Raw genomic sequence first — 13,539 nt, 5'->3', positions numbered from 1 at the left:
TGCAGTGTTTTCAAGAACAATTCAAGCAGAACTGTTAAATATATAGATTATTTAAATACTGTATGCACACAAATGGTTGGAGGCTAAATAACTATGTAATAGTGCATTAGCATTACATATTTACAATTGTCACGATCAAGTCCACCTGGAAATTCATTGCTCTAACAGCAGATTGTAGTCACAATTTTAGGGCTTTTACAGATGAGCTGCAGACTCAGAGGTGAGTCAAAAGCAGTATGTTTTCAGGCTCTTCTAAGACCGTGGGGTTGATTTACTAAAACTGAAGAGGGCAAAATCCGGTTACAGCTTTACATGGTAGTCATTTGGCTTCTAACTTCAGCTTGTTCAATTAAGCTTCAACAAAAAAAATCCTGAAAGCTGATTGGTTTCTGTGCAGAGCTGCACCAGATTTTGCACTTTCCAGTTTTAGTAAATCAACCCCACTGGAACCCATGTTTGAGTTCCTTTGTTTTGCCTTTCAGTTGCTGAAGAAGTTGCTTCCGCAAGATGATTTGAGCCTCTTTGCATTTATGCTGGCTTGTATGGGGGGAAAAAAGCAGCTTAGATGTTAGCAAGATGTACATGAGCTCATAAAAATAAATGTCTAAAATAAAGGGCTTCCTGCAAAGGAGACTAAAGCTGGGTGTACACTAGTAGAATTTCAATCAAAATTTTTCCATTGTATAAATGTTCTAAGATTACTTGCACACAGTGCTGATTAAACATCAGTAAGTCCTGGATGAAATTTCAGGCATTTTATTTTGTGAACACGTGTGAAAAATATGTTACCTCCCAAAATGCAATATTTAATTGAGGTGTGCATTGTACACGCAAATGCATGTATTTGCACTGAAATACTGACTGACAAATCAGATTTCTGTATTTTATTTTTATTTTTTCCTGATCTACTGTATATGCACTGTACAGGCACATTGAAAAAAAATGGTCTGCATTCACAGCAGTAAAATAATGCCTGTATTCCTAAATCTGGTGAGACCAAAGAATGTTCATTTTGATAATCATTAGTGGTGTTAAAGTGGCATTCATTTTCAACCACAGTGAAGAGAAAACTCAAAGGAGAAGGGTGGTAATTTTTTTCCAAATGTATGAATTTCTAGCAGTGTATGTGGTTTTCGTTTGGTAAAGTCCATTCCTTCCAAGATCGAAGGTTAAACGTAAACAAAACGTTGAACTACTTTGGAACGACATTCTAATGTTCTGAGAATTTCCAACAAATTTTATCTAAGAATTTTTGTTTGAAATTCTACTGGTGTACACCCAGCTTTAATACTCATTGACTGCCCATGTCTTGCAAAACAAGCAGGATTCAAGTCTCTACTGTGTGCAGTATCGCATTTGACCAGAAGAGCGGGGGAGTGCCGGTGACACTTGGAACCGTTTGGAAATACTTGGAAACACTCAGAAATACTCAGTTTCCAAGCCTTTCTGAGGGTTTCCGAGTGCAGCCGAGCAGTCTGACTATTTACGAGTCTCTCCCCCCACCTCTGGCCACATGCAGTATTGCATGCGATAGAAGTCAATGCGGAACGAATTATCTTCGTTTCCATTGACTTTTATGGGGATACGCGCTTTGATATGCGAGTGCTCTGGATTACAAGCATTCTCCTGGAACGGATTATGCTTGTAATCCAAGGTTCCACTGTATATGCAATATCCAACAGTTCCAGAAGTGTTGTTTTCCAAGTACCCCTATGCGCTCACTGGTTCCTCCTGTTAGTTGTGTCGTCACTACTTGAACCACTTAGCTGAGATGTTTTTTCATGTTGCATGCATGCATTCTAAGTAATGTTTAAGTGCAAAACATGCATATACAGTATGGATTACCTACTCCCTTGACTATGTCTTCATATGTTTTCCTCTTTAGATTTTATCCATGGTGTCACTCTCTCATTGGCTGGATGAGTAAGGCATTGGTCCCTCGCTGGCTAGGTAGATTCTGCAGAATTACCAACAACAAGGGAGTGACTCTTGACTCATCCAATCTGTAAGGGAATGACAACATGGGAACAGATGTTTTCTCTGCCCTTTCTAATAAGTGTGTCATGATTCTTACTGTTCTAAGCATTAACAGTTTTATAGTCTATACAGATGGCTTATTCAGGCTATACATAGGAATTTGAACTGGCGTAATGATTCCAGTATTACTTCCAAAAGACAAAATGGAAATTAAATATGGTAGCTAAAAAAAAAAAAATATATATATATATATATATATATATATATATATATATATATATATATATAATTATATAGCATCACCCTCTTCATTTTGTTAGCGTATTGGTTTATGGTTAAATACGGTAGTCTAGACTAGTCTCATAAAAAAAAAAAAAAAAAAAAAAGAACTTCAAATTTTAACACCTTTTCTCAAGACCATTTTATATCTCTTTTGAAATGCTAAGTGACAGGCTACTTTGAGATCTTTCAGGGCTAGATGAAGAATTATTGGTAGCAGACCTGCTTTAGCAAGGAGATATTGCTTGTTTGTTTTTGTTTTCAGGTTATTTCCTCTGCTGAGCCGGTGGGTTTATTGTTTATTTTTGAAGGACTTGCTCACCCAGTGTTAAAAATTGCAACATTAGTCTAAATCTGTCTTAGCATGAAAACGAATGACCCTGACTAGACAACGACAAGAAGAACAAAATGACAGCAAAATAGATAATATTGAATGTCAGGGACATAGCCCGTTCATCTTGTCTATTTTCTAGTGATTGTGATAGACACAAGCCTTTCTTATCTTTACAAGACCCTTGTTCCTTCATTCATGTTTGCACAGTTCTTATTGCATTATTTATAGCCTTTGTGTCCTGGAAGCACAAGGACATAACTTGCAAAAACTGGCTATGAAAGAAGGGTAGCTATCGGCTAACAGTTGTATTTGCTTGTTATTATGCTTGTGTTTATTAGCAGATATTTTTGTTCACTAGGAAGAGTAAAGGGAAGAAATGACCTGACATTCTCTTATTACACATGGACCATAACAAAACTTTTGACAGGGCCTCTGCTTTTATCCAGTCAATCAGTATTTCAACGCGTTATCTAGGACCATCATAGGTGAGGTAGTACCATCCCTTGGGCAGGGTTCACACTGGTGTTTTGTGGTGTGGGTGCAGTGCAATTTGTATCTGTGTTTTTATATGCAGTTTTAGGTGTTATCCTATTCACTTCTATTAGACCGTGTGTTTTCTGAAAGCACATCAAAGATGCAGCATTCAAGACTTTGATGCACTTTCCTGAAAACGCACAGTCTAATAAAAGTCTACAGGATTGAACCTAAAACTGTGTGTAAAAAGGCGCATAAATCACACTTTACCCAGACTGCAGCACATTGGTGTGAATCCGTCCTTAGGCAATTATAATTTATAGTAAGTAAGGAATATTATTTGCAAGTAGGCAGTACAACATTTAGCATAGTAAGTAATTTGAAATACTGACTAAGAAACTCAAAGCACCACTCTATTAAGAATGTTTTCAAATAGAATTTGGAAATAATACCATGTCCATGACAGCAGGACAGGAGATAAGTGGAGCAGTTGCCACTTGACACAGATACTATTAAAAACCTGACTGAATGATAACCCTTTTCTATTTTATTTAAAAAAAATACTCACTGGAAGCAGTAAAACAAAAACTAAATCAGGTCATTGTAATCATGTGTAGGCTTTAGTTTTCCATATTTCAGTGATTCTGTGCTGGATATTGGTAGTCTAACCCTTTAGAACAGGTGCCTGACGGCCCTTTTAAGGGTTTAGAATGCGGGACGGGGCTTATGGTCATGTGACCTCCGTGAATTGCAAGCAGCGAATTGGAGCTTTCCGTTAGCTGGCAGGAACTGTGGCCGGAGCGCGCAGGGCATGCGCTCTTGGTACAGCTCTATTGGTGCTGTTGCATGCAAATAGGCCGCATATTTGCGTGAGCTTGGCTCAAAGAGATTAAGGATATCTAAACCCTAACAATGAACTACTATTATTATTAACTTCTAGTTAGACTACCAATATCCAGCCTGTTATTCTGCATTTACACGTATCTGCTTAATACATGCAAAAATATATCAGTTTATTTTGTTTGATAACTTCCTTTGCTCCCTGTCTGTGCTGCACTCTTGTTGGTAAACATTATTTCCTATTCGTTCTGTGTTGACTATGGAATACCCCCACCCCCCCCCCCCCCCATGTTATGGCAAAGAGGAAAAAGTGTTTTGTAGGCCTGTCCCTGGGAGACAAAACTGCTCCCACCATCCCCCCCATCAGTACAGTACAGTAAGGATTGTCACCCTAGGACAGGGTTAAAAAAAAAAAGCTGAACCAACAAAAAAGCAAACAAATTCACTCTCCACATCTAAGCACTAGTAATCTACAATACATTACTTTCTGGGTTTAAGCACACTTTAAAGCCCTGTTACCCAATATGTAGTCCACTTGTGGCCCACAGACTCTATGTGCAATCCCACCACATTCTGGGCAGGGTCTGCTGCCTGTTGGGCACCAGTGCAGAGTGGCAGCAGAATGTCAGGTGCTGGAATGCTCTATGCATTCTTGTACCCATTGCTTTAACCAAACAGTTGGCAACAGGAAGCTGGGTGCTGGTACGTTCTCCAATCTCCTGCACCCATCACTAAATTGAAGTTGATGCTGTCAGATGGAGTGAGATCACGATGTCTCTGACCACCAATGTGGGAGTTATTACTGTGGTCACTGACACCAATGGGGTTTTTTATTGTGGCCACTCAGCAATACTGAGGGTTTTTATTGCAACAATTGACACTAGTTCTGGGGGTTAATGTTGCATTCACTGACCCCAGTCCGGTGGGGGGGGGGGGGGGTTAGTAATGCGTCCACTGACACCAGTGCTGGGGATTATTATTGCATCCACTCACATCAATGCTGGGAAATATTACTTTAACCTTTGTTACCAATATTGGGAGTTACCATTACTGCCATGGGCTCTAACAATGGAACTTTTTTTTCCGCCCACTTCAGTGCGCAAAAACAAATTCAATAGGGCTGAAATGAATGCGTGTTAAGGTGCATTACAGACCATTTTATTTGAAAAAGACTTCCTGCATTGTATGCCTCCAGTCACAAAACATGCTGCTATTGTGCAGCCCTTTGAAAGTGTCTGAGGCTGCATTTTAGGCCCCCTTTATTTTTCATGTAGCTTTATAGGTATAGTTATAGTTGGTATAGTTACTGACATACACATTTTAGTGCCATAGGTTGTTTAATTATTATTATTAGCTTGGGTAGAAAAACACCAAATATGATTTTAATCAGGAAAAGTAGTCTGCAGAGTACTGTGAAATGAACCATTGCACACCATGTCAGGCTTACTATATGTTCTGCTTTCTATCATATTCTACATTTAGCTTTAAATTGGTGCAAAGTAGGGCTGTAGAATGTAATGTCAAGATGGGTAGAAAATTACGATAAATATACTTGCATTCTAAATTCTAGGTTGCTTTGTAAGATATGCTTTGTTTTGTCTAGAAAGTGTCTACTTTGAGTTTTAATAGATCCATGAGCATGAAAATAAGTTACCTCTTGTGTAATGTATTGCTTGATGTCATCTTCTTTTTTCCTTAACAAATGTTTTCCTCCAGATGGGTGTTTTACACAGTATGGAAGAAGAGCTGTTCCTGAACATTCACATGATCAAATTCTTCCATGCTGCATGGAGCATGTTAGGCTTGGCACCTGCTGCATGTGGGCATTGTGAAAACTTTAAATTATACCCTGTAGATATTCCTAAGAAAACCTAGTAGCAGTGTATGTGCAGGTTTACAATATTATTTAAGAATGAGAAAAGAGTGAATTTAAGAATTATTTTTTTTATGGACTGCTATATGTTACTTTAATATTGTATTTTCTGGTGTTATTTTGTGTTTTTTGTTTTCGAGAGTCAACATGGAGATTGTCGGCATGCTATAAGCTGCTCAATGCACTGAACCTAAAGAATGTGATTTAAAAAAAAAAATTTGATTTGTGTGTGAATAGATACCTAGCATTCAGAGGGTCATCAAAACTATATACTATATAAATATGCATAAAGCTGTTTAAATTCTCATTACCAGTCCTAAAGCTGAACTCGAGGAATGATCTGAATGGCATACATACATTGGTACTGCGTGGCATACTGTAAATGCGGGCACTAATACTACTATTGTTTTTCAATAAATGCCAAAAAAAAATTGATTGTACCTTGTGAATGAGGGGCTGTGATGTTATGATCTCCACCTCATTCAATCAAGGAATGCCTTGTATTCATTAAAAAAAAATAGGGGAAGCTGCTTGCGCAGAACCTCTTTAGGACCTGAAGATCATGGCTGCTTTAATGATTTTCAGGCTCCCCCTGGCCCGTCAGCTATGTGATATGCATACTTACATTGTGAAAGCTGGACCAGTGTAAGCATGCAATATAGATAATTCTTGGAGTCCAGCTTTAAATTTCACGTTAGTCCAGTTTTTTGTTTTTACATTTTTTAAAATAATTTTGAACTTAATTTTAAAAAAAGCACCGTTATCCTTTGTGCTAATTTGCATAGCTAGTGAACAGATATTAGTTACGTGGTTGCAAGTATATCTGAAGTCGTGTCTTCCTACTGGTTTTTATTCCTACAGCTTGATATAAATCATAGCATTTATCTAGCGAAACATTTGTTTTTATCACTAGAGCGGTTTATTAACTCCTTCCTTATTCTTAGGATCAAAAAGTATTCTCCACCTAAAAGCATTGTTTTTATAGATCAAGGGAAAACAAAAATCTAAAAGTTATGTTTTCTGCTTTTACCAAGATCTGCAGTCACATGGATATTCATCTGCTTAGTTCCCCACTTGCTCTGTAGAGAATCAACTGTCACAATTTCTGCATTGCAGGCAGGTAGTGGAGGTAATGATTGCCTCAAAATCACAGCAGCAACTTTTAGGAGATCTTTTTCTTGTTTGCCTGACTCTGTGTTTTTTAACAAGACCATTTTGTCAGATATAGTTTACCAATGTTGCCCCAGCTCTGCTTCTTCTTAGATTCCAAAATCCCAGCCAATTTTTAAAACTCACTATAAGCTACCCAAACCTTGCCACGTTCAGCCAGCAGTTCACATATTTTGGCAGCTTCAAAACTGTTATACTAGGCCCAAACATTCAGTGGTCCATAAGTATGTACTGTCCTATCAAAATTGGCAGATGGCTGCATACAGAGATGTGGCTAATATATGTGCCTGTGTAGTAGACATGGCTAAAGTTATTACAGAAATAGACTTCTAACTTGTCAACTGTATATTTAAGAGAAACTACACTAGTCCATCCTCCCAACCCTTCTGAAACCCCCCATCCTAGATTCTTACCTGGCATAAGTGATCTTCAGTGCTATCCACACCTGCACTGTGTGCTCTCATAGACTTGTATGGGGTTGTACAATGCTAGCAGCAGAGCCTCATAAAATTTTACAGGCTTTGAAAAGACAAATGATATGTTCCATAAATCATATAAAAATGCTTTTCACAGCCTAGAAAAACAATTGCACCTCTCGGTTAACCTCAAAACTGTATGCAAATTTAGTAAACAAGACATTGTCTCAATAGTATATTTCTTCCTTAATTACATTGGTGCTCTGGAATGGTATGGATCCTTGACCTTCTGTGCTTCCATTTCAAACTTGACAAAAGCCTTTAAAAAACATATGCTAACCTTTTACTGGAGTTAGTTTGAAGGAACATGAGTGCTAACAATTTCCAATTTCAGTAGCTCCCTGGGGTAGCATCAGTCCAAGCTTTCACTCCAAAGTAGTTTTGTTGGTCAGGATAGTATTATGCTTTTGTATAATGCTTTGTGGTTGTATTTTGAGGTAGATTCGTTAAAAATAACAATATTCAATTTATTTTACTCAAAATAATGGGGTCTCGGCCATAAATATGCTTTCTATTTTCTTAATTACCCTTTAAAACTTTAATGTATACAAACGTATGGTCAAACTTTTTCTTTTTTTTTTAAATATGGGTGGGCACATTTTTTACACTGGTTCAGAGAACGAGGTTCTGCAATTATATGATTTTTTGTAGTCCTATTTTATTGGGGTACAAAAGCTTCTATACTCGGTTATTTGCTCTTATGCTTTTAGAAGACCCTTTGTATTGACCCTTTCCTAGTTTGTATAGATTATAGACTGTATATGTTGCCCAGACCATGCTAAGTAAAGGGACTCTACTGGTAAGCATCAAGCAAAGTTGACACACTTGCTGTCTTAAGACAATTTAATTGTCTTTTTTTGGCGAAAATACTTTTTAGAAACCTTTGGCATTCTAAATATTCACACTGCTGAAATGTGGAAATTTGGGGCTAACAAACCTACCAGGAGTAATGCTTTCAGTTTTCTGTGAAGAATATTTTAATACATTGTGTTGTAATATTAGGACAAATCCTCTGCTGTGTGCCTTTTGGCTTCTTGAAGGATTTATTTTCTGGAGTTAAGTTTAAGAGCACAACATTCTAATGTCAATAAGACATTTTTGCTTTATTTAGTTTGACTTGCACTAAACTGATCTGTTTATACTTAGTTCCTGTTGGTATTAACACATTTCTACTGTGGGCTTCATACTTTTGACTGATACCTTGAGGCTTATTTACTTATGTTATAGGCTTATTCCTAATTTAGTATTAAAGCCTAAAATGTAGAGGAAGTTTAAAAATTGTAATCTTGTTATAGGCTTATTCCTAATTTAGTATTAAAGCCTAAAATGTAGATAAAGTTTAAAAATGGTAATCTTTTATTTATTACTAGTGTGGGTGTATGTCTTTATGTGTGTAATTTTGTAGAGTGTGCAAATAACATACTAGAGTTGACTTGACAAATGTTAAACCAAGCAAAAATGGTTAACTGGGCCCAATGACCATGTCACACAGACTTTGCCTGTCAATGAAAAATAGGTAATGGGTCTTTTCAGACACTTTCCCCAGGTGTTGGTATGTTAGTTGTCCTGATATAACCCTCAAGATGGCCATAGCTTTGGGGTTTATGGTTTGCATAGTATTAAATTCGTTTTTTTTAAACATGAGTATAGTATAATCTCATTAATCTGGAAATTTTTCTTCTGCTGTTAGCGTGCATATTTTGATAGACATCTTACAGGTAAAATGCACATCAAAGACCACTGCTTTATTATTGTTTTTAATGAACAGTTGCATAATATGTTCTAGCTTTCCAAATAAAGGATAACAATAATGAAACCAGTATTTTGAATTGAAGAAACGTACAGAAACGCTGTTGGGGGCTTCAAGACCTATGCATATAGAAATATTCCAATTGAAGTCCTAAAATTACAAAAAGCTTGAAAGAAGCATCTGGTGGTGCCACTGGCTTTGCACCATGTGTTATATGGAATAAGTGGAGACACCCAACATGATGTTTGTAATTTTTGTGGGGATTTCAGTAAATATCACTTTATATGCAGTGATTTTGAAGCACCTATTGATTTACATATAATTTCTCCAATTGTCTACACTGGATTTAAAACAGAGGTGGTCCTTTGGTGTGTATAGTGAAGGCTTGGATTTATTTAATGAGTTGTATGTATTTATACATTATGTAGCACCTTAAAAAGGCACTGTTTTCTTGCTGGTCTCTACATACAGAGAAAATGAAAACCATGTCATATTCACTACATGTGCAGCCATGCATTTCATCATGCACATTTTTAAACAAAAACAGGCACCCTGAAAAGTACAGTTAAATTGGCTCTGACACGTTTTGTAAAGTAAGCTTTACATCCAAATAAATGCTACTTTGGGTGTGTAAAATGTAATATGTTTTTAAGCAGCTATCACATCAGTTTACTAGTGAAATGTAAGATAACTTTGAATACACCTTAAAATGCCTAAATCCATTATTGGCTGTTTTCTTGGGTTAGCCTTTATTAAATTGTCCCTTAGGGCTCTGCCTTGCTCTATTTTAGTTATAAATTGTTTTTTGAAAATAATTCTAAGTATATGCATGAAGATTTGTCCAATATACAGTGGATCATATAGTTCAGTAAATGTTATTGCTTAAATTCCTAAATTACACAAGTCTCTTATTGAAAAGACCTACATTGATTTATTTAGGCAAATCAAAAATTGGTAATATGTTAACCGTTCCAATCCAATCAACACTACAGATTTTACTCAGATGCAAGCTTTACATTTTATTTGCTTACGTTGTCGTGTCGTTCGTGATGTGAAGTTTTCAGAAAACGGACTTTTATTTGCTAATACCTGTTGTCGGGTGACACAAATGCCTTTTAATATCTCTTGAAAAAAAGCTTGACTTTCCAGTATTTGCACTAATGTCTTCAAAAATCTGAAATGGCTATGGTATTCCAATGAATTTTACTATGACTTCTGTGGAAAGGAAAGCTTTTAAGAAACAAATAACAGAAATCTATGTCCTATAACATACAATTAGAAATGTGTGAGCTAAAGGTGATAAATACACTGGAGTGATTTTATATGTCGTCACAGGAGAGAGTGTTTTTCGTTATTGTTAATTACCGTAGTCTCAAACACAACCTTTTTTTTTTTTTATTACTATACAGGATTTATATAGAACCAACGGTTTGCACAGTGCTTTACAAAGTTAGGGCAGACAGTACAGTTACAATACAACTCAGTGCAGGAGGAATCAGAGGGTCCTGCCCATTAGTGCTTACAATCTAGGAAATCTATTTCAAAATGCACCTGATGCTGCAGCAAGTGCTTTCAGACAAATTTCAGCTTGGCTGTTAGGCAAAACCAATGGTTTCTAAATATCTGCTTTATTAGCGTGTGTTGGGTCCCACCCTCAGGAAAAAAGTCATTGCTGTCAGGTAGGGCTTCTTGAGGAAGTGACTCTATAATGCTTTTCTGCCAAAAAGCTTCTTTACCTGTCTGGTTGCGATTTATTTTCTAATTATACCTGAGGTGCATGCACAGATGTCATGTCATGTGCGCTCCTAACATTTTTTTCAGACAAGTTTCTGGACTATGTTCAGAACTGACTTCAGCCCGCAGGAGTAATACCATCAGTGGCTTGCCCAGTGGTCAAAGAAACAATATGCACGTTTTGAAACAGCGGTGGAGAAGATTGTAGTGTTGGCAACAAAGATTTCAAACCCAGCATCTGTGGATGAAGGCAAATTTAGTGCCATGTGTACTTCTACATTGTGGCAAGTGCTATTTGGAACTGGTGTTGGCAAAGTTACACTTTAAAGTGATTGTAAAGGGTCATTTTTATTTATTTTTTAAATAACAAACGTCAAACAAATGGCATACTTGCCTCCACTGTACAGCTCGTTTTGCACAGAGTTCTTGACTTCTGGGGTCCCTCAGCGGCTCGCGTGGCTCCTCCTCACTTCAGATAACCCCTAGAAGAAGCGCACTCCCAGGAGGTTATCTGGCGGGCATGCTCCCGAGTCCAGCATTCGGCATCCATGGACACGAATTGCGGACTTGGCCCCGCCCCCTCTCCCGCATCATTGGATTTGATTGACAGCAGCAGAGCCAATGGCTGTGCTGCTATCAATCTATCCAATAAAGGGCCGGGACCCCGTGCAGAGAGGGACAGTGCATCTCCCGTGTGGGAATTACAGGGCTCAGGTAAGTAAAACGGAGGGGCTGGGGGGCCAGTGACCGCCAGAAGTTTTTTCACCTTAATGCATAGGGTGCATTAAGGTGAAAAAACATGAGGCTTTACAACTCCTTTAACCTCATTGGAAAGTCATCTTGAGGCTTTGTTGACATGGGCTCAGCTTATATAAAAATAGTTGTGTACACGCTTTATGGGATGCTTTCAGCAAGCTTCAAGCTGTTTTGTTAAAGCCTTTAAGGTTCGGGTTTGGGAATATTAAACATAGGTCATACGGGAAGTGCTGGCTTTCAAAAAGTTGCTTGCTAGCTTTTACACGTTTCAAGTAGTGCTGAAATGTTCTGAAGCCTGCCAGCAGCTTCTTTAAAGTGAGTCAGCACTCTCACATCACTTACTGGAAGCTCTGTCAATGTTTTGTAAAAACTTGCTGTACACGCTGCTCTTGAACAAGCTGGACTCTGTGTAAACAGGGTCATATCCTTATGGATTGCCTCCGCAAAATGGCTTTAAGTGTATTTGTGATAAATCTAGTTAAGTATTTTAATGGTGCATGGAGCTAACCAGTACACAATAAACTACAACAATCATGTTTGTTAGATGTTCTTGAATACAATCGTTTTTTTTATAGTGCTGAAATAAAGTCGTTCCATTGCAGAAAAAAATAAATTAGCTGCTCTTACACAGAGATACAGATTTTTCCATTGTCTTGTTTATTTTGTCACTTACATATTTTAAAACTGTATTTGTTTGCTCGAACAATAAAATTTTGAAGTGTGGTTCCACAAAAACTTTAGCTTGTTCTGAAGTGCTTATAGTGCATTTAAAAAAATTGAAAATGTTACTTTAACATTTTTGTGTGTATTTTTGTGTTTAATGTACATGGCTTCAATCAAATGTTGGAAGTCCACAAATTCTTATGAATTATGATACTGTCGTAGAAGAGACTAATGGAAAGCAACATTCTTGGTTGTTACTGTAGACTTTTTTTTTTTTTTTTTAGCTAAATTTAGGCTCAAGTAGGTGCTAAAAAAACAAACAAAACAAAAACATTCACTGGGAGCCATTCCCGCCTCATTTGGCTGTTTGGCAAATTATGCAGAACACATAACCTTGTAATGTGTAATAAAAGAAATACTGACTGATATGCTTTCTTTGATTGTTTGCACTACATGCCAGCTTCCATCTGGAAATGTGATGCATTTGGAAAACTTGATTATTAGTAATCTGAATTTTGCAAGAAGATTGCTTGCCTTGCATCTGCTGCATCATGTAAGTACCTATATTTAAATAAAGGTACAATATTCAGTTGTTGTTTTTGTTTCTTTTCATTTGAAAATGTAATTATGTCCCTCTATCTATCTATGACCTCAACTTACTGAAGGTGCATCTAAACCTGAGAACAAAATGAAATATTTTACCGATTATGAGGTGGCCACATTTGTTTTCTTTTATCAAGTCTTTTCACTTTTTTTAACTGGTGATTCTACCAGTAACACACTTAACAGTCCTAATGTAACACACTCACACGGTGTACTTTATCTATGGAGGAGCAATTTTGTCACCCTTGGCTGCTCTCCTATTTCGACTACAAACCTCTTCTCTCCTAAACAGTGTAACATAGGGCAAAGTGTACAAAAGTTCAGAGGTGAGAGAGTAATGTTAAAGATAAGACGTCAGTGTACAAAACACAGGACATCACTGGATTTCTGAAGGGTTCCGCAGATAGCAAAATACGTTTAATGCAATAACAGCTAAAAAGTGAGCATGTAAGAAAAAGTAATTGTTGGGTTTACATACTGTACCTTTTCGAACTACACAAAATCAGCCCAGGCTTGTGTAGTGGCCATAACCCTTGGCAGGGCAGCCTTAACTTTTGGGCTTACAGGTTTCCTCCGCTTGGCTGGTTCTTCCACATCTAGGGGTTCCCAG

At 37.3% G+C, this 13,539-nt stretch overlaps 1 protein-coding gene and 1 long non-coding RNA gene across 2 annotated transcripts in view; one reads left to right on the top strand and one right to left on the bottom strand.

Annotated features, from left to right (window-relative positions):
* SMS (spermine synthase) overlaps nt 1-12,915 on the top strand; it is a 294,657-nt gene extending 281,742 nt beyond the window's left edge. Inside the window, exon 11 of the mRNA XM_077480709.1 lies at nt 5,621-12,915. Within this exon, the coding sequence (XP_077336835.1) occupies nt 5,621-5,660 (40 nt within the window). The 3' untranslated portion in view covers nt 5,661-12,915. The remainder of the gene's footprint in view (nt 1-5,620) is intronic.
* The window catches only part of LOC143982203 (uncharacterized), a 144,162-nt gene that overhangs the window by 38,143 nt on the left and 92,480 nt on the right, over nt 1-13,539 (bottom strand). The gene's annotated exons all lie outside the window — the stretch shown is intronic.

The sequence above is a fragment of the Lithobates pipiens genome, unplaced genomic scaffold (genome assembly GCF_037356315.1).
Source record: "Lithobates pipiens isolate NorthernLeopardFrog02 unplaced genomic scaffold, aLitPip1_a1.2 Scaffold_16, whole genome shotgun sequence".
Classification (NCBI taxonomy): domain Eukaryota; kingdom Metazoa; phylum Chordata; class Amphibia; order Anura; family Ranidae; genus Lithobates; species Lithobates pipiens.
The sequence above is the reverse complement of the archived record's forward strand: the minus strand, read 5'-3'. Positions and strand labels throughout refer to the sequence as shown.